General features: G+C 36.8%; 1 protein-coding gene across 7 annotated transcripts; it reads left to right on the forward strand.

The window, feature by feature from the left end:
• The first annotated feature begins 223 nt into the window (after window positions 1-223).
• LOC111262299 (uncharacterized) lies at window positions 224-20,694 on the forward strand. 7 transcript variants are annotated; one of them, XM_022836449.2, is made up of 5 exons: window positions 224-536; window positions 12,655-12,881; window positions 13,285-13,517; window positions 14,896-15,167; window positions 20,475-20,694. In XM_022836449.2, the coding sequence occupies exons 2-5, from the start codon at window positions 12,778-12,780 to the stop codon at window positions 20,535-20,537; spliced, it is 672 nt and encodes a 223-aa protein (XP_022692184.1). In that variant the 5' UTR covers window positions 224-536; window positions 12,655-12,777; the 3' UTR covers window positions 20,538-20,694. The 7 variants fall into 7 exon arrangements, with proteins under 7 accessions (XP_022692184.1, XP_022692191.1, XP_022692187.1 ...); XM_022836452.2 differs by lacking the exon at window positions 224-536 and adding an exon at window positions 5,469-5,870 and having other exon boundaries at window positions 14,896-15,158; XM_086969024.1 differs by lacking the exons at window positions 224-536; window positions 20,475-20,694 and adding exons at window positions 5,469-5,870; window positions 19,531-20,462.
• Window positions 20,695-22,201: the final 1,507 nt, after the last annotated feature.

Below are 22,201 nucleotides of genomic sequence, written 5' to 3' on the forward strand. Positions count from 1 at the left end.
TTTAATCCCGGTTTTTCTTCAAGAACCGTCTCCTTTATATCTCAGATATTTTTTTCTGAATTGAAGTAACTCGTAAAGCGTTGAGAAATGCTTAATCTCCGTACGTAGAATACATTGCATCTAGAAAGGTAATTTATGATAGATATGAAAGAATACAAAAGTTAGGTCTATGAAGCCACTTACAGCTGTGTATTTAATGCATGAAACTTAATGCTGGCCTGTCTATAGGTCAAACCAAACTAAGTGGTCACACCATTCATCGAAGCTCTATTAAATATTTAACGCGTATACCTTCTTCAGTCTGTGTGTCGAGCGCGAGTATCCGGAGAGAGGTTTGACCCTCGCCTAGCTTATGGCGGCCGGCAGGTGCACGTTCGCTTCCTCAAAGTTCTATAGGAAAACAGTACACGAGTAGTCCGACAAGCAATAATTGTCACTCTCGTGAGGTGCTTCCAACAAATCTGAAGTTCTTATCCGTCGTGGCACGCGAACCAGTTTACCTGCAAGCAAGCTTGTGCGATAGCAAAATTTGCACGGTAAGTTTAGATATGTGATAATTAAATATGCAATAGCGTAAGCAGGTAATTTTTAAAATATGTAGCACGACTGACGACACTGAAAATCTAAACCAAGTCGAAGCTCAGACAAGCGCCAATATGTGGCATTCAAGCTACAAAATTCCCCACTGCATTATTTGTTAACTACTTACTTACCCAGAGGTACTTAGTCGACTCTCTTTTCATCCCGCATTAGTATTCGTGGGAAAATTTGGCAACAATAGTTTTAGTGCAGTTTGCAGTTCAAAAGACGTCCAAAGCAACCCGCAGGCGCGTTAATAAAATTTTTTAGCCAACCCATCATACCTGGGATCGAGTCACCCGGCGCCACAAGCAGAAAAAATTTTTATCATACAACTCAATGAAGAACATTCTTCAAAGTAGTAAAGTAAAAAAAAAGACAGGTGTAAAATAAATTTTCATTTATTTAGGTTCGTTAGCTGGTTTGCATAGCAATATCATCACGTATAATATACGTCTACTGTCAATGTATTTTAAATGAGAATCTTCCAATAATACGTACATGAAGAGTAAGATAAAGCAAATACTAAGTGGTCGAAAAAATATTGGGTACTTTTTAGCTAAATGACTTTACAGCGTTAGGTAGTGAGTCGCATCACGGTGGGTCAGCTTTGGTGTCATTAGAAGGCAAATATTTGTAGTTGTTGGAATGCCTTTATTCGGATTTATGATAGGACACCTTGATGATGGATTAAATTTCTGCAAAATTTGCTATATTTTACAATTTTATTACGATAAAGGCACAAATGTTGTCCAGAATCATAAAGAATGTGTGCTGTTTGTGGTTATTAAGACGAACTATTACCCGTGGTTGTTGCTTCCATTCTGGAAATTTCCGTGTGAAAGATTCTCTTTTATGTCGTCGACCAATCACTGAAGATTGATTAAATTATGGCGAAGGTTGTGCAAGTCAGACACGGTAGTAACCGCCACTAAGCCATGACTGAAGGTTCACTAAGTAGTCTTAAATCATTCGAACAAACCATCCAGTGAAGAAAAGCACGATGTCTTGTGGCAGTGCTACACGAATTAAATGCAAAAGATTGTACTCGAACATATTTCGATTTGTGACACTCTACAGAAACGCAACGAAATCGAGCTATTTTTAATACGGTTCGTCACGGGTAATGGATAGTGGATAACATACCACAATGTGCAAATAAAAAATGTAATACACAATTTGTGGCAAAACGCAAAATGACGCTAAAGAGGGTGACTCCGTGTGTGTGGTGCAACTGAAATCGACAAAACGTCAGTTGAAAACGACAAAAATTAGTGAGCAGAAAAGACGCCGTTTTCCACCATGACAATACCAGGCCACATACATTTTTAGCACCTTGACAAAAATTGAGAATTTTATATATATATATATATATATATATATATGCATCCGTAGTCGTGTAGCCCGGATCCTGCACTGTCGAACAAACTGTTTCAGCCAAGCAGAACTAACTTAGTGGTCATAAAAAAAAATATCACAAGGTTTCGCTAAGACACTACAGAGGTTCTACAATGCAGGACTATTGGATTACTAGGAAAATGACAGAATGTCACTGATGGCGTATTAGATTTTGTTTTACAATTAATTATAATAATAAAAAATGTTTGAAAATAAAAATGTTTTTCGTTTTTAGTTTAAAAACGGTCAGTACTTTTTAACAACCTAATGTTAAATGAATATAGATGTTACTGAATTGTCGAAGATTGACATTAATCGATTCGCAACAGGTTTTTATATCAACCTCGTCCACTACAACTGCTATTTATTTCTTCAGGCAGGTCTTTTGCGAGGGGGCTAGCGTGAAAAAATAAGTAACAAGGACTAATGTTTTTGCTGAAGATCAAACAAAATATCCTTACAAAACGAATTAAATGTGGAAGATTCGGGATTTAGGCAAAAATGTAGACAATAAAAATATATTTTTTGCATGGTCATGAGTTTTCGAGTGTTTCGACGTTTAAGATATGCATAGCTCAGAAAATGTTTTCTTCAACCACCTATACTAGCTAGGCAGCTTCGTAGTGGCTGTCACCGTCGCTGAGATGTCTTTCTTTTAATGTTTAGCTTACGACTCTAGTTTATAGTTATCCATGTGTATTTTTAATTATATGTATACAACCTATTTCGATGTGTTCAATAACCCTGCATGTAGTTATGCGACCCTGTCGCCTTTTTATGCGAATTTTCTATTGTAATTAAATCATAATCTTCTACAGCTCATTACTCTTTGGTGAAAGGAAAACACTCTCAACGTTTCAATAACCAAAATAGTAGACGTACAAACCAGAAATAACGTACTACGTAATTGGTGGTTACAACATCATCAAACAACACCTGTGATTGGGTACTGCTGGAGACCCCCTTTTACTGTAGATGTTCCATTTTGAATGTTACACTGACGTTAAAGTAGCACACATATCTTTGATAAGGACTTTGTAGGAACTTACCACTCTTACCGTTTTTTTGCCCATTAGCCTTAGAAATCTCCTGAATTTGATAACTAATCACAATACGTCGTGTCAATGAATTTGTATTGGACTTTTAGTACTGGTTACAATTTATATAGATCAATATAGATCCCCACGTGTGTTTTACGCTACTACTTTTTCTATGCGCGCTATTTGAGTATGCAGTGTGTTACCTTTAAATTGGGGAAAACTTCGGCCGGCTATTTGCCGTTACGGGCACGCGTTCATTTGTTACTCCCAATATTAGGAGAAAGCCAGCTTTCTTTAGAACGAAGCAGCAAACTTATTATCTTGGAACTCGAATGAAGATCAACCATTATCTAGTTTTTCCGCACTAAATGAAATACCACCAGAATTAAAGCTTGCTTGATTATCTGCTTGAAATTGACTGTGTACGTCATTGCTAGTTCTCGTGCAGCTTCTGAAATTTTATAAAATCTATGACGCAGCCTGAAAGATTCTTAATAGGATTTAGATTTCGAAGAATTCGAAAATTAACCAAAATGTCCCAAAAAGCCCTTTTTAAAATATAAATGTTCGATACAGAAATTAACGGACGTTTTAGAAAAAAGAATATCGATTTCCAATTGGATCGTCCAAGTAAGTCCCAGCGATTAATATTTTTTAAAGTTTTTTGTGTATATTTTCATCTTTTTTTTTTAAATTTTTCGTCCTTTCTAGTATTTGTATTGCATTTTTGGGATTTTTAGCCCGCTATTAGTCCAAAATTTGATTCCGATTGTAGCCTATGTGAGTAACACCTGACACACTGCTGCCATATTTTTCTATGCTTTCTTCGAACACCAATGTTCGATCTTCCAATACTATCTAACTCCCATTGTGAAATCGAACTGGCTCAAATATTGACAAAAAAAAACACGTGAATAAAGAAACTCGATTACAGGAAGGTTCTTGGCGCTTTTATTCATGCATTATGTATTTTCTGTTAGTCTTAACCGACTTCTCTAATTTGTCGATCAACTAAGTTATCTCTTCTCAAAATCTTCTGAAAAACTTATTTGACCAGGTCTTAAGACCCGTAACTTGCAAGTGAGCGGAAAAGACAGTAAGCCATTGACTTGAGATTTGAAAATTAAAGCAGATGCAAAAAATATTTTACTTAAGCTCTTACAAGGCTGCCTTAACGAATTTCGCCTTAGTTGTTGGGCCTTTATCTTAGATATTCTTATTTATTCGACATCATGAGCCATATATAACATCTTTAATAGCTATAAATAGTATCTTTGTCAGTCGTTCTGTTTTTCCCATGCATTTTCCAGTGCATTCCCATTTAGTGATATGAAATATATCTTCTTTGGGTGGAGATGTGGCTTAATTCCACGCTTAGACGTATCCCTGGAATTATTCTCTCTCCAGATTCTATTCCACTTCATAGCACCGTACAAGTACCATTTTCTAGGAAACATTCATTGTACCTGTCGTTCGAGATACGGTTGTTTGTGCTTGTGCTTAGTGTATAGAGCGCCGAGGCTTCTGATTTTCTAGAAAATCTCATATACTCGAATTCCCTTACGTACTCGGCATCTATACTATTGGCCAATGAATTAGTTACCCATTATCTAAGGTTCCCATTTACCTGGTAAGGCCTTCCGGGATGTATCCTCCAGGTCCAGAATGTAACCTTTGAACCTGACGATTCATTTTCGCGCAGTTGCTTTAGTGTTTTTTTAGCCTGGCAAAAGACTGTAAAGTATACAAAACAGCCTTTTTGTGAAACGAAAAGGGTGCCTTATGACCCGTGAAACGGTGAATTGCCTCACGCTACCTTTTTTTCAGACTCAACTCATTCACACTATCAGGTGCCTATTTTGATATAAGTCCTGTGAGCTAGAAAACTGGGGAATTGAGGGAGGTCAAAAAATTGACTTCTGTCTCTTCAACAGTCGAGAAATCCTCGAGCAAATGGTAGCGGATTGTAGATCACAACGGCATTTTCTTCGAAAATTCAAGTCTTTACACTATTGTCGAAACTATCAAAAGACAGAAAGATTATTTATATACCTAATGTCTATATTTTACCAGTTTGACAATATACGTTCAGCTGTATCACTAATAGTTAGTCATCAAATTAGCTCAGTTTTGAGGTTCAATATTTGTAACTTGCAGCACTAATAAGGTAATGCTAGCCAGCGAATATGGAACCGCCTACTGAAATCACATTCTATAAGCGCCTTATTAAAAGAAATGTCGAGCACACGAAACGAGCCAGAGGTCCCTACTATGAGAGTCACCATAAGGCATACGCTACCAACAACTGAGGCCTTGCTTGTGACAGCGCTATAATTCGTGCTTCACAATAGCTCAACTATATGAGCAGAAATCATAGAGCAGAGGAGGGAAATCATTGAACAGGTGCTCAAACAGAGTCTGTTAGCATTGGCCGAACGTCCTAGCTGTCAGTGGTACCATTCCTTTTCTCCTGACGACTGCGCACTAAGTATTGAGTTGAGCACCAACGAACGGCCTTTTGGCAGTAACTGAATAACAATCCATGAAATAATAGAACCTGAGTGGCATATATACAAGAGTTGCTATAGAGGTATTTAATGCAAAGCAGTTTCTAATATATTATGGAAAACTTTTTTATACTCCGTTCAAAAGTCATACTTCAATGTTCATGTTAAATGATTTTAATAGAGTTCATCTAAATCACTAAAACCGGACCTAGTCGCCCGATCTACTACGATCGCTCAGGATAAGAAAATTGGCTCCCGGTCATGCACCAGGGAATACATGGAATTTCAACCTTTAAATTGTATATGCATTTGGGGATGGTTTTCTGCATAAACATCAAACGTAACCGTAAGTTGATCTTATTATAGCGGTAACTTTTTATATTTAATTAAAATCATTTTTTAGGCAGTTTAGAATAGAGAAGTGTTAGGTTCTTAGATAATTCGCTTGAGAAATATGAGCTATAGACATCAGCGTACTTTAATCATTAAAATATCGTTGATGAAACAGTGACATCGGAAGTGATATATGAATAATGTAAAACTGTCGATTGGGCTAATCCTGAACATTTTTTGACGGCTTTTCTTCATTTATAAGAGGGCTGCTTTTTTTTACTGTTATCATTAGCCGATTAGCTTTAATCGATAGTCCTGATATTCATTTATATTTTCGTGGTTTTGCCGCGTCTATAAATAACTAAAAATGAACCGTATATATACGTGTTTATTATTATTAGCGTATATTAATATTCAAAAATCAAATCGAATTTTAATTATGACGGCAACTGTTTTATCGAGAAAGCCTACACTATATTTCATTATGCGTTCCAACGGACCCTTTTTTATCATTATAAGGAAGCACAGCACTTTTTTTATTGTAAGGCCGTTTGGAGAATGTAAAAAAGACACTCGGATATATAATATAGATTTTCAGTTGAATAAGATGAAAATCTAAACCTCGCAAAAGATGCTGTTTGCACCATGAATCTATCTTGTTCAACTATGTAAGTTCCTTTTAATGGCTATGGGAAGTTGAGCTATCATCTCTCTTGCGACTTCGGCGTTTTCACACTTGCCTTCTTGGAATCCCAATATTTGTTGACTCGCTGCTAGACCCGTTTAAAAAGTAATTTACTCACATACTCATGTATGCATTATTCCTATTTTAACATTAGGAAAACTGCATCATTTTGAAAAACACCTGATAGCTACGATATTTCTCGCATGTTCCAGGTATATTTACCGTCTCTTTTTGTTCATTTCAAATTTTCAGTAATATAATATTGAAAGCTTCGTGCTTTTTATATTCCCATTGGACTGCCAAAAATTGCCCATTAGATTTAACCACCCTCGCACATGTTGGCTCACTCTAAGCTTTAGTCGAAGCTCAAGGAATAAAATTATGGAAGACAGTACTGAGTGGCGGAAGAGTATTATTTTAACGACGAAATCCAAACGCCTAAGTCGACCACTAAATCGACGTAATGAGAATGGTGCCAGATAATAATAGCCTTTGGCGAAGCTATAGATGTCGCTAGGTTTTACAGCACCTTCTAGCGTAAAGACCTTAACGATCTACAATAAAAAGTGGATTTTATCGTTATTCTGGGATTTCGCGCATGAAAAACTTGAGTGGAGAAGTATATTTAACTTCTGTAGGTAGTCGCTTTTATTAGTCGATCACCGGGTAGCAGTTGAAATATTTTGAATTCAGCCGATGAGTGTGTATGCCCTCTAGGATGGACTGAAGGGAGCGCTTATTTTTATTTTCTTTTTCGTTCTAAATTTCTTATTTTTGGTGCACTAAAAAGAGTTATATAGAGAATAAAGAAAAAATGTATATATTCTCAAGTAGGACCTTAGACATTTTTACCTTTGACCTGCTTCCCATTTCGGCCATCCGTGATAGCCAGTTGAGAAGGTAGGCGTTACGAGTCTAAACCCATTGTGAATTATACGAGGGAGGGCGATGTGGAACGACTTCATAAATTCGCACACCTGGCACGGTGATACCTCTGGTATTTACTGTTACCCTTCATCCCTAATCCAAGAAAGTAATATCCGAAAATTATCCTGTATTGAGAGAGAATGCGCATGTATTAATTTTTTTTCTAATTTGCATATTAACCGTCATTATAAATGTGCTAAAACATCCATGCAATGGTGACGGCGTAACATACTGTACTGAGCCGGCCCACCAGAATCATGCAGCCCGTGCAGATAACGACGCGCAGAGGACAAATATTAAGGCTTCTTAATAGTTAGCCATTTCTATAATTTATCTTTTTAAATGAAAAACAGTATTCAAGTCTACAACAGTGTTTAGCGTTATAGTCCGTTAAAGCCCACTCTTGTGTTGCAGTGATGTGGGTTGATTGGAGTGACATGCATGTGCACCCCTTGCCCAATTGAAGTATGCGCACATTTGTTCGCTTACTGTCTATTAGAATATTGGGCCGTCTAAAAGGTATTCACTTTCGGTAAAAATGGTAGAAAACCTTTTTTTCTTCCAAAGTTAAAGCAAATATTTTTTTTGAAATGGTATTACTAAAATAAATATGGCTTGTTTTGATTGATGATATTCTGCTATTTTCTTTGGCAGCATCCTAACCCCAACACTGCACAATTTCTGGGTGAAAAATTAAGACAAGTGACCTTTGCATCTTTCTATCAAAACTAAATTAACAATGCTAATAAGGTTCTGCAAAGACTGAATATGCGGGCTATACGGCGGATGCATTAAAATTGCTCATTAAGGTTCTCACAATTCTGCCAGGCAGCTGAAGATGTTACGGTGGGAGACGACGCTTCAATGGCTTGTTGTAATCTTGTTAGTTATTGACAACAGTTTATTCAGGCGGCTGCAACACGATGCACGATTCGACATTGACGTGAGCTTTTTTAGCGTCACTCTGGCTTTTGCTACAGGTTGAAGGGTACACTTATTTTATTTCCGCATCATTGTCGTATGTAATCAGTTTTTACATCATTGTTGTATGTGATTCACTTTTCCTAATTCGTTATCAATGGCTTTGGAAATGGCCCGATTTTGCTACGTTTCTGTAGGGTTTTGCAGTCAGAAGTACAATTGAGCAAACTTTTTTGCATCAATTTGCATAGCACTTAACGTTAAGTTTTGAATACCAGCTTTCTTCAAGCCCTTTGCGACGTCATGCTCAACTTTAACAATTTCATTAACTCTATCGGCTTTTTCGGCATCTATTACACCAAAATCTCCAGAACCATCTTAGGCCGTTTTATTTTTGGTAACGTTTGTTTCTCTATCGTACTCAAGTTATAGATACAGTAATTTTTAACGGAAATTTTACTCATTCTCCGATTTGAATGAATAATTAGGAATACTGCAAATCTCAGCTTTTCAGTGCATGCATCATGCGACTTAAAAGCTACCTCTCTAAAAAAATGGACAATACTTTTTCTGCTGCCCCAGTATTATATAGTGCTATATGGAGTCTTTGCAAGCGAGTTTTTTGTTGCCTAGTTGTTGATGGATCTATCTCTTGTGGGCTACGTAGGGCGTCTGCACTACTATGAACATTAAGCGTTACCCCAAGTTTATATGCAAAATGTCTCTTTGTCATTATTTCCAATATCTGTATCTGCTGTAGTAAGGCATTTCAGCGTTTCATTGCGGTAGTGCGTGAATGATTTGATATTGGTAGAGCTATGTTATATTGCGTTCGAGAAGTATTCGATTGAGAGAGTGCTGCTATGAATTTTCAAATTTTTATTTTACGGATTGCAATAATCTGTCCCCGTTTTTGAAATTAATACACGATACATGTGCCGCCGGCATACCCGATGAGGCTCTTGTTTGTGTGTTTGTATGTAGGTCGTTTATATATGCCCTCAATGAGGGCATATATAAACGACCAATAACAAACATATATAAACAAGGTTTCCCTGAGGTTCGCTGCAATCGATAAAGCATGTTTTCTAAACATTAGTGTTTACTTTACAGATCTGCTCTTTTTTATCGAGATATGACTTTGTTCTACAGTGCTGCTTTCCGAACCCTTATTTTTCCAACTTAGTTTAAAAGTCACCCTCTCAGCAGTGTCAATTGCAGGTGAAAAATCTGAAAAAACTACTATTAGCACTTCTATATTCTAAAGCTTCCTAAATGTATGATTACGAGCAATGTATCCATCTCTTCCTGATGCCGAGTTGTCTTTCCGATAAAACTGAATTTGTTTCTAAGTACTCCATTAGTTGAATTATTAATGTTTAGCAAGATGGGTCAGCACCGTCATAGACTTTCGCCGTTCCGTATAAAAACCATTGTAGTTACTTTTATTATGCTGTAATATAGGCCGGCAGTAAAAATGAATTTCACAAAGTAGATTATTAATGCATATATGAATGCGTTTTTTAGGTGTTAGGTTATCCGACTCAGGTGCTTTTCTATTTTTAGACTCTTGATATGCTTTTCCAATTGTCTCGAGCAGCAAACCCTGTCGTTACAGTTACTAACCGCGAGCTTGGTATCTAGTTTTATAGTGTGATTCATTTTTAACAAAAATTTATCAGATTTTTCCGACTCCTAAAAAAATCGTTCGCTTTATTTACCTCACTTCGGCTCTAACTGTCATTGTTGAATTATCATAGTAAAATCAGTTTTTTCTGTTTGTATATATCGTTAAAAAGGTAAGATTATTAGCTTCCCAACTAGCTAGTCATTTCCGATAACTGAAACGCAAATTCCAGTTCGGTAGCTGGCCAATATTGCTAGTTTAGACCCTTCACTTGCCGACTATATACGTGGAATCTATAGTCATATGTGAGAATATTTTCAAGGAAATAGATTCATTGAAAATGTCGCTTTCTGCTTAAATCATTTTTTATATTGGCCAAGCTCTTGTTACCAATTCACTTATTAGGTGCTATAAAAAGCTTGCAGGAACCGTATTGGAAGATTGCCTAGTATACTCCAAGTTTTTTTGTGGAAGTAAGTCGATCAAAAATGTTCTACAATAAGGAAGCAGGTATCGTAGAACCTAACACAGAAATGGAGGGTACTTCTGTTACTTATATTGAACGGGTTTGAAACATGAGGCGAGCAGTGGCAGACGTAAACTATGTGGTCTTGCGGTAAAATAAACTAAATATTATTAAAACGTCAAACAGGCCGATATGCGAATACCATTAGGATGCTGGAGATAATTTGCTGCAGCCTAAATTGAAAACCTTTACTTTGACTACCAGGTACTTCAATGCAAAATTTACGCCCCAGTGCTATGGATTGATCTGTCATCAAGAACCATGAGGTACAAGGTGTATGCAACTGCGTTTCCACTGGTTAAAACCCAATTGCGACAAACCCGTTGACCAGATGAGATTAGCATTTCAATTCCTGCGTGCATCAAGACGATTACTCGCCAAGCAAAACAACGAAGCTTTTTTTCAAGCAATGGTGGACTTTTCTTGTGAGCAGTATATTGAAGCTCATGCCGTTTATTTCAAAGCCACGAACATCGCTGTTACATTTCATTGTCATTATGAGTATTATGGGTATTCTATCGGGTACACGATCACGTCCAGCAAGCAGGACTGCTGTCGTGCTAGATGGCACTATTTAACTAGTGGACCCAAAGATTCCCTTGAGGACGGTGTACCTAAACATCACTGCAGGCGACCAGATTTGGCCAGAGAGATAATTTAAGCCACAAGGGAAATGCGGATCACTTCGTTGGTACAAAAGAGAATGGAGACTTTATTACTCGGATATTATTATTATTATTATGAGTTATCAGCATGTGCAAGAGAATCTATAAAGTTTAAAAAAGGGTTTACTCGCACGGGTAGACAAGCTTAGGCTTCAGTTTGTAAGCCGATTTAATTACCTCCAACCCTTCAATTCGGTTTTTTAGCGATTACATGGCAGCTTATTCGATCCTAAAATAGCTCCAGTGAGTTTCGATAGTGTCGACCTAATACTGAGAATTACCGAAGTGCCACCCAGGGCCAACAAGAAAGGAAGAGGAAGCGTCTAGGCTGACAGAGTTTATGCTATAACTAGTCTTCTAAGAGAGAAAAAAAATCTGGTTAGGTATGGTAGATCAAACTGTCTCCATGATAGTATAGCGAGACTTCACCTCGTTTCATACCGGGAGGTGTTGCCAAAGGAATATCCAAAAACAGTACCGGATATAAAATTCGACGGAAACAGGAGGCGTATTTAGTGAGTATGGAGCAATTGGCAACAGCTCTGCGACAGCGGAATCAGTTCTCAAAGCTAAAGCCTTGCAGTCTCAACTTCGCCTGAGGCGTTTTCATGGATGTGTACAAATCAGGAACCAAATCTGCTTGAATGTTCTGTTGTTTGCAATAGCAATAAGATACTTGATGAAACAATAACCAGCGTTTAGTAAAAAGGCGCATATGCTACCGTACAGGTTCCGGCATAGCCATCAGAAAAGTACGACTTCGCGTGGAATATGTTTACTTTGCTTGACCAGTCTGCAAAACCCATTTTTGTGTGAGTAGTCAAATTTTGATTGCCGTCGACTTATGACTTAGCACCAGGTAAAAGAAGAAAAGAAAAAGTATTATTTACATGTATTTTCAACAAAATATGGAGTCTTTTAGCAGCCAGTGCACCAGCAGCCGTCGAAAGCTACGATTTAAGGAGCGAGAGACTTCGCTACCGCCCGAGCAAGTTACAAAATATACTTACCGGAAAGTTTGCTTGGAGCGGTTGCTAGGTCAAATAAGCGTAACAAATTGCTCATATCCTAAATAAACTAAAAGAAACGTTTGATGGAACAAAACAAGAAAGATACCGTGGTGTGACTGTGTCTAGTTTGTCGTGCCGGTGGTATCTGTCGTGCTTATAATAAGGTGTGGTGTGGAGGGTCGTAATGCAACGGCGGCTGCGCTGTGAAGAATAAGCGATGCTTTAGGGCTCAACGAAACGAACATCCTCTTGATGTCGTCGTTGACTTGGAAAAAAAAGCGAAACAGCAATTCTGAGAGGATCGGATTGGACGTTTGGGCTTGGTAGGGGTATCATTGGGCAGTTTTTGTTAGAGGCTTCATAGTAAACTAGTATTGTTAGTCTGCATTTACTAGGAGTGTTATAACAAGTAGCTCTCGTTAAATTTGCGTGTTAGGTATGTCACAGTGGCGAGAGCTTGTGCGGGTGAGCGCGTGTGCCTCTGACCGAATTTTAGGATCGAACTAAGAAAATGCAATATTCAAGCCTGCGGCTCTCGTCGGACGGGGCGTTGTAATCAATGTTGGACAAGTCACCTAGATGCGTTCCAAGACTTCCGTCCGGAGCTGCCATTAACTTCTGTATTGTGCAGTTGACTCTGGCTTGTGTTTATAGAATTACTAGGCAAGTACATTGCTACTGAACTAACACAAAAGGCGTGCGATGTGCATCGAGGGATAAAAGGTATCACTTTTCGTTTGCTTTTCCATTGATAACTAATTGATCCCTCCGATGGTATAGTGGTAACGTATTTGGCTTTTCAACTCATAGACATCCTTTGATCCTCCAATAATTAAATAAAATAAGAAAAAACTATACATAAGGATTGGTTCTTTTGGTTAATAAGTAACACTTGCAGCAGGTGACCAATCAGAGTGTGATGTCTGTTTGGTAGATCAGTGCAAGTTCTATCTGCTACAATTTCATGAATTTCATTTCTTAAGTTTAATATATATATATATACTCTTCAACATACGCGTATATATCTGCGATGCCATAAACAATAACTTCTTTCGACTCTTTTTAGCAAAATATTTTCGGAGGTAATGGAATCCCCAGAACCGAGGTCCCCTCCACCTGTATTTGAAACGGAGCAGCAAAGGTCAATAAAAGGAAATGTTAAGCAGGACAGCTTACAGGATAGTGATCGACATACGAAGTCCGCTATTTCAGCGAAAGTACAACGTTTGTTTACGAGCGTAACTGTAACGGCAGGACAGAGGATAACTACCGCAGCAGACCTGCAGCGATGCAACGGGGGTGAGTGAAAAGCTATGAATAAAAATGTTTTTGAAGAGTTTTAGCTGGAGGCCCTTCGTCACCAACCATACTCATCAGACCTGCCCTCACGGATTACTATTCTCAAGACTTTTTAGTAGGAATATTACTTTAATTTAACGTACTCCCATTCCAACGCGTATATTCACGAGCATAAAATAAATCCGGAACATAAAATAATCATGTATAAGGTCATTGTTGGCACCCCTTTAACAATAGGCGACTTGAAATGTCAAACCAAAGGGTCATTGAGGATCAGCTCTTGAGAATGGCGCATATCAAATTTCCCAAGATTTTTTAACTTATATGGTTTCGTTGTTGCACAAGGACATTATTTTGATTATCTTCATCACGCCAAAGCTCTCGTACAATGACACAGATTTAAGCCAGTGAAGTTGAAATTTTAATAATTAGATTATAGTAATCACATTTATACCTCTATAGTAATGTTAAGATAAAATTTGTTATCACTCCGTTTTTAGATAAACTAGCAAAGTTGAAATATCATTGTTTAGCTGGTATAAATTCTCGGAGCTTGCGTACTGACGAAGATAGCTTAAGGTCAGGGGTCACGAATCTGTGATAAACTGGTGATATTTTCGACCTATTTTTTTTTATAGATCTATTATATAACGCAATTTCCAATCATAATCAGAGCAAATTCTTGATCAAATCAGAACAGAATTAGCTTCTCAAAAATAAAAAGTGAGGTAAAGGCTTCTGAGAATTAACTATATATATAAATAGTTTGCTAAGTTATGTAGTAATACTCAACTCATTTAGCTTTTACTGAAAATTCGGAGAGTTCACGCGCCACAACATCTCAAAAAACTCCCATTGTTAAAACCCTTATTGGAAATATGTATAATATCAATAGCTGTTTAAAAATTCACAACACATATTAATGATTTCAGCTTCAGCAACAAACAAACAAACAATGAGAATCACTAACTAATTTGCTATATGAAAACCCCTTTATTTAGGAATAATCTAAGGCTAGTATTGTATTTTCAGCATATTTTATATAATGTAACTGCATAGAGAGAATATGTATTATGAAGCAATATAAACAAGAGACGTATGTTGAATATTAGCGTTAGTGTCCCTGGTGCAGTGACACGAAAGGGTGACTGGTAAACTATCTGACGGCCTTCAACCGTATCGCGAACTTGATTTTCCCTCATTCATACATGTATTTTGGTTATAGCTGAACAAATTGTTTTGTCAACTTATTGGTTCTTCGCCAACATCTACTTTTGTATCTGGAATTTCTATGTGACTAATACTCATATAGTCTTTTCATAAATAATTATTCACAATTTGATTGTCTCTTTCAAAAATACTCACATGAAATTTTCAGCACCAACTAACGGCGAAGACAGTAGCCGCGATTCATGTGGGGGTGACGACGTCACTATGTCAAAGGACCCCTTTTCGCCCGAATGCAAAATCCCTTTACCTGTAGCATTCGCTCCATTCGATTATGGTTGGGTTGAGCCCTCGTTTATTCGCAAACGTAATGAGCGAGAGAGGCAACGTGTTCGTAACGTGAACGATGGCTTTGAAAGACTGCGGTCGCACCTGCCGTTGCTGAATAAGTCCAGAGATAGAAGACTCAGCAAGGTGAGCCGGGTAAGAGTCTAAAACCACACATTTACACCTAACTATTTATGTTAGTCAATCAATTGTACTATGGATCTTATCCTGTAATAATAGCACAAAGTTCGAAGGTTGGGAGACGTGTTCATCTTTATATATATATACACACAGAAAGTTAATCTCACATTTTGAATTCCCCTTGAAGCTTAGTTTAGAAAGCTTAGCCGTTTTTTTATTATTTTGCATATATATATTTTATATATATATTATTTATATATATATATGCAGAGATTAGATAATATATATAATTAGAGAAACGTTAAAAAAGACACGTTAGGATACTACTCTACAGGTTTAGATCAAGAAGTAGCAATTTAATCGGGAAGGCACGATCAATGTCTGAATCAGTTTATTATCTGAAGATAGTCATTAACGCAAGCACATTTACTCTAGATATATCAATAACCCATAAGCTGTTTTCATGAAAACAGTAGACCTTGTTGTAGAGGTTGTTTTTAATACTGTCATTATATTTTCTGTTTTTTTGGCTTAACTAAGCCAGAATACAAAAACATAAGACTACGTAATCGCGTAGACTTCAGCAGAATAAGCATTTTTTTGAACCTTCGTTGGACATCTTTTTACTCAAATCAGAAATCACTTGAGGCTCAATCCACCCAAAATGCACTTGAGGCTCAATAAATCTAAAAGGTAACGAAATTGCGACACCTGCTCGATGTTGTAACTGAATTCGATTTCTCTCCCGTTGACGCCTTCTGTCGCCTGCCGTTTTTTCAGTTGGCGGTAGAGTTTGAACCTTGTCTCATCTACAGCGATCGTATGCTTCAGGCGGGTGTTCTGTTGATTGAAGTTGTTCAAGTTGTACGTTGAATATATCACTTGCATTTTCAGCTGGTCTAGAATCGATTTACGAAGGACCAACTTTTTAATTCCATTTCTGCATTTTTACTGCAAAGGGTTAAATTTTGTAACACGTTACGTGCGAAACGCCAGCTTCGATCGACAGAGCTTTTGGATACCGAATTCTGCTTTCGTAAAAAGCCTCCTCAATTGGGGTACTATATTGTCCTACGGGACATTCGGTTGTTTCCTCGCTTGTCTTTTACATTCTGTTCTGAAAACGTTTGCGCCGTTCACTTTAAGGCCTTCTTCTCTAATGATCTCACTGATCTCCGATGAATCGCTGCAGCATTGTCGCCTTCGAGGAATAAAAACTTCGCCATCGAGCGTAAATTCCCGAAATTTTCTTTCAAAAAGAGATGTCGATCATTAAAAAACAAATCTCCGAATAGCGAAATTTAATTTGTTAATAAGGCGTCATCCAAAAGTGATTCAGTTGTATTTGGATTTATTTGTAGCAGCCTCATTGATCAGTTTAGTAGGATTGATAGAAAGTCTTGACAAAGTTATCAAAGACCAAAAATGTTCGTTATATGATAAGCAACATAACAAGACCATAAATAACAAGGCTTCTGTAACAATAAGCCATCTCTCTCTGTACTCTGTATGAAAACTCATAAGGAAAACTGGCTTTTAAAAGTCTAAAGGATGATGTCCTTGTAGTAGGTAACAAGAAAAATGAGCTCGGATCATCACATGGGCGACGTTTATTTTCCAAAATATAACAACAGCACGGAAAAAGAGTTTGACATTCGATGGAGTCTACTTTTCTGAACTGTTTATCATTTTTTTTTAAATTTTAAAATTGTTGAACACAGTATTTACGTCAAATTTTGACCCTTAACGTAATATAATGTCAAATAAAGAAATCTATTATCCATCGTGAAAACAAAGCAACCCTTCACATTTGGCAAATACTAAAGGATTTGCTGAGCTTCTGGAATATTAATATTCCAGAAGCTATGAATTCTTAAATAAATCTTTGCTTTTAGTGTTCTGGTTATGTCAATTAACGCCATGGAAAATTTGGATAATTCTGGTTTTATAAAGATTTTAAGGTAAGAAAACTTGCAGAAAGGATTAATATTTACGTAATAACCGTGATCCTTGGTAAAGTAAATGGCACTCACATTTATTGGATACTGACAACCATAAATAGCCGATTGGTGCGGAAAAGTAGTTGAAACTTTTAATAACCAACTCAGTTTCAAAGATTAAAATCACTTGTGTGCCTATGGGAACAGAAGCCGACAGCTTACGCAATGGATACTTTGATCAGCGTTTCTCAAGAAGATCGATTGTTCCCAAGAAGAAAATTGTACGATGTAATGCAAAGGTGCTCGCAATAGGACCGTGAAATTACAGCACTTAGTAATTGTGCAAGATGTGCTTTTACGAAACTGCTTTGAATTTTTTGTGAACGGCCAGTTGTGGCTACTCATTTGTTGATACTTAGGCGCAGGCATGGCTCCCATGTCCGCTGTCTGCCTGTAGAGATTTGATATTTTACGGTTTCAGCGTAGTTTTAAATATCGATCAGTATTCCGAGTAAGCGCGAGGAGCTTGGCAAGACGATTAGAAGTTTTCAACAGTAAAAAAATACAAGCTTTTGATTTTATGCTTGGACATTCGAGACACTTTTAAACCAGAGCGAGGAATTTAGGAAACGATTCAGAAATCTCAAATTATCACAACCCTTTTCTTTTAGAATTTTTTTTAGTTAGCGCTAAAACGAAAACACATCGTGATTTCATTCTATTTTAGTCATTTTGGGAGAGTAAGGATAAAAGTAATAGGCAACATGTATGACCGTCGAACATCGACGAAGGTATCGTAGAAATTAAAAAATATAATTCTTTACACATTGTTTTACAAAATTGGGTCGCTGACATTATTACCACCACTATTATTATTATTACCGGATGCAGAATATTCGCTTATAGTAATGCATGCATGTAACAAGTAAATAGCAATAATCGCCAGCCGGCAAAATTATGTTTGATTGAACAATTTTGAATTTTCATCTTTTCTCGCAGCAACTCGAATCCATTTATTTATAGAATGATGTGGTTCCGCGAATACACATTACAAAATCACGTCAGACCGGGATACCGAGTATCTGTTGGAAACTAGAGGGGGAAACAGGAAGGAGGTACATTACAGGAAAGGCCGTTCGATCAGAAACTTTAGTTAATGTTCTACAAAGTAGTATGACAAGTATGAAAATAGTGAGAAAATAGCCTAAGCAATTGGCATATTGATATATTGAAGTAGTGGACAAGTTATATACAAATTCAACAGTTATTTACTTTTAGTATTTTTTATAGAAATCTTTCGAAAGATTTAGCTTCCCACGAATAACTTCCACAATACAAGACTGTTCTCAGAGTCGTAGCAAATTGTTCTGACGGAAAGTTTACTGTTAGCTGTAGGTAGGTAGCCTAGCAGTCTTTAAGAACCAATAATCAGTTGTGCGGCCATATTTTCAATTTTGATATTACTCGTTTCTAACTAGACATAATGGCTCCTGATGTTAATGATTGCGTTCTTCATACGAGGTTGCAGGTTTGCAATACACAAAGTTGCATTTTTCCCCTTAGATCAGAGTGCTAGTGAGGAAATTATTATAAGGCTGCTATGTTACAGATTGGTCATAAGACATCATGTGAAAGTTACACGGTTGTTCCTTCTGGTTAATAAAACGCAAATAAATTGTTTAACATAATTTAGTATTCTTTTTTAGAGTGAAGCATCACTTCTGATCCTTCTGAAATCCTTTTTCGGCAAAAACCGACTCCAGAAACGATCGGAGCTGAGTGCACCCTGATTTTGAAACAGCCAATTCCCCGTATGAAATGCAACTGGAGAAACTTGTAACTAATCCTATAGTTCAAATATCGTGGCCAATTTCACTCTGATAGGAAGTGCTGGAAACTTGGCTATTGGCTATTGTCTCTTGTAGAAAAGACCTCGTCAAATGGCTCCCTGTTAAGTTTGTTATAGGTAAGAGTTCTACGATACCCTTGCTGTGAAATTGCATATTAAATAATCTGATTATTTTAGTAGAAAAATCGGCCTATACCTGATTGAGTATACTGACCTTCCTAACCTCTGGGAACGTTTCTCAAATATCTAGCATTGTTAAAAATGTGATAAATGTTGCCAAATTAAAAGGCTGCTTTTCATCTCGACAGCTGTCTGGAAGTAAACGTTGTCATTCAAGAACGCTTTTTAGATCCTTGATCTGTAAATAGTCTTTTTTCACTCATAAAATCGCTTCATTTAGCTCTCTGAACATCGTTTCACGAGGATTTCGAAGCTGAATATAACGCTGTCTTTTCACACTCCATAAAACACATACGAGAGCCTTGTTTTTGTAATTATCTTGTTTGCCCAGCATAACTCATAATATCTACGTTTCAAATAGTAGCAGAGAATTCATATCTCATTCTTAATAACAAATCTCTTTTAACAGATTGGATAACGCGGGTGCAGTTCGGAAACAACGGTTGTTTATCAAGTTTATGGGAACTTACCTACTTCCTTTTCCATGACGTGAAGACGATCTCAAATTACTCACTGAATCACTCCAGACTCCGTTCAAATTGCTGGTGCATTTGAGCGGAAATTTCGGGAATGGCTGGCAAGGTCTAAAATTGTATTTCACGACAAGCTTTGGGCCGTTTACACGATAGGTCATTGTCTAGAGAAAACTATCCTACACGAAATCTGGCAAACCTTTATTAAAAAGTCACAACACGTACTGAACTATTAGATTATTCAATACGTTATGCTGTCCGGGTATATTACTTCACATTTAAAAATTAAGCAGCATATAGTGCCTCAAATGATATTTCCGAAACTCCATTTCTCAACACATGTTATTGCCACTAACCATACCACTAACACAGATTTATATGCCTTAGAACACATAGAATGATGATATAGCAAGGAAGTTAAATTTCAAGCCGATAGTCTTTTTAAAGCGAGAGTAGACAGACAAGTGAATAGTGGAAAAGGCGATGCATCTGAGAATTGCTTTGCCTTTGCTATTGGTAAGGTTTTTCTATTAAAGAATCAAGTATGTATCTACAAACCTTTATTTTCTCACATATTACTTAGGATACAACAGCATCATCATGAAGACAATAACTTAGTTGCTTAGTCACTAACTTTATAGCTAGTACATGGAGAAACCAAAACTATTTGCAATCATACATTACGGAAGGGGCATGTAAAGCAAGTATGAGTGTTTCGTTTCGGCGACAAGTTTTGTGCTCTTCATGCAGCGTAAATATGGTTATCATTAACGCAAACAAATTGTGTTAGTCTTACCGCCCACATTTCTTGCATAGTGCGTAACTTAAATTAATTGGTACAACGGTAAATTTATATGGTTTAAATTTCTTTTTCGTGTAGGTGGAGACGCTGAGGTATGCGATAAGCTACATACAACATCTTCAGGCTATGCTGAAGGACTAAGTAACGATATGGCAATATCATCGGAAATGTTCAAACTGGATTGCATACGTTATGTTAAAACTCTCCGTATATATATATATATATATATATATACGGGGAGTTTTTTATTATTACAAGACAGATAAAATAAATTAGTTAGCTATTTTTATCGGTCTTACGTAACGAGCAATCTTTCTTTACTAAGTACACTCGACCGACGAAATTGGCAAAATTACCATCTGAGGGGCGCCAAGCGACGCTTCAAGAATCATATTTCGTCTCAAGCTTTGAAAAAATAGTAAGAACTGTTTGATTGTTCTTCAGCTCTCAACGAGTGTTACCGATCCTGAAATATGATCCGAAAAATAAACGTTGGCCAGAAGCGACGAAAGTAAATTTTTCAGCAACTTTTCTAGGATTTATAATTTATCAAGAAGTGGTAGCCAATTTATGCGTCGTAAATAAAAGGGATTGAACTTTTTCCCTGCTTTACCTAATTTTAAATAATCGGTTGCCAATCAAAATGGTTTTAATAATTTTTGTAAATGGTATGTCCTAATTTGTTTTTACTTAATAACAGCACATATTGAATATATGCTATTATCATGTGTTTTGTTGAATCCAGCGCCTACAATCTCATCATTTATTAAGCTGTTACAAGTCAACTTGACGGACTCTGAAATTGAATAACTTCTGGGCTAATTGCTCTCTGTGTGTTAGGAGCTGCGCTCCTGTATCTTTACACACTTAACTCAGTGGTCTGGCAGCTTATTGATAGGAATATACCTACTATTTACGTTCCCATGTGTAATTTCTCTATTTTTTTGTTTTTAAAGTGAATCGGTAATAGGTACTCTTGTCTATTAGTTGCCCTTTTCTAGGCACGGTAGTAAAACCCACGGACATAGATCGGAAAAGGTTTTGCGCCATTCATGTGCTATACCCTCGTTCAAAGCCTTTTAGCTTAATATAGTCACCAATTTTCAATGAATTTTGGCAGCGCTGTGGCTTTCGAAACTTTGACTAGTGAGAGTTGATTTTCCAAACTAAATTATATTTTACTGTCAAAAGCCACTTTTTCTGAAGTACATTCAACTATTTTTCACTTACATGTTTCTAGAGCTCTGGAGTATTTATCAGCTAAATTTTTTGGACTATCAGCTAAATTGGGTTGCGGAGGCCTGTTCTTCAAAAGTTTTTTCAATAAAAAAGTTATAACTTGTAACAGCATAAAATTTATTAGTACCTCAGAAAAATGTTATGGTTTAATAAAATATACATACAACTATTTTTCGACTTCAGATGATACTAACGATATATAACTTATCTTATATTAATATATATATTATCTTATATTAAAAATGTTATGTAAAATAGTTTGTCAATTTGCTTGACGTTCGAGTACATGTACAGCACGTTGCTTTCAGTATTTGTGCTGTTACTGCTGCTTGAGCTTTAAAGTAAAATTACTAAAAACATGTCCGTTCTTGAATAATCTTAGTAATACAGGCTTTAACGTATTTTCATCATCGTAATTGAGTATGCTAATCAATTCCGAGAAATAATTTTTTCTTTAGCCGGATACGTACTGGAAGTGTCAACGCATCATTGTATTGAGTGTTCTCGCGACGGCATATGGAGTGTGTCTTTCAGGCTAGGAGGCGAAGTGTTTAGGGTATTTTGAC

Source organism: Varroa jacobsoni, unplaced genomic scaffold (genome assembly GCF_002532875.2).
Source record: "Varroa jacobsoni isolate VJ856 unplaced genomic scaffold, vjacob_1.0 scaffold_643, whole genome shotgun sequence".
Lineage (NCBI taxonomy): Eukaryota > Metazoa > Arthropoda > Arachnida > Mesostigmata > Varroidae > Varroa > Varroa jacobsoni.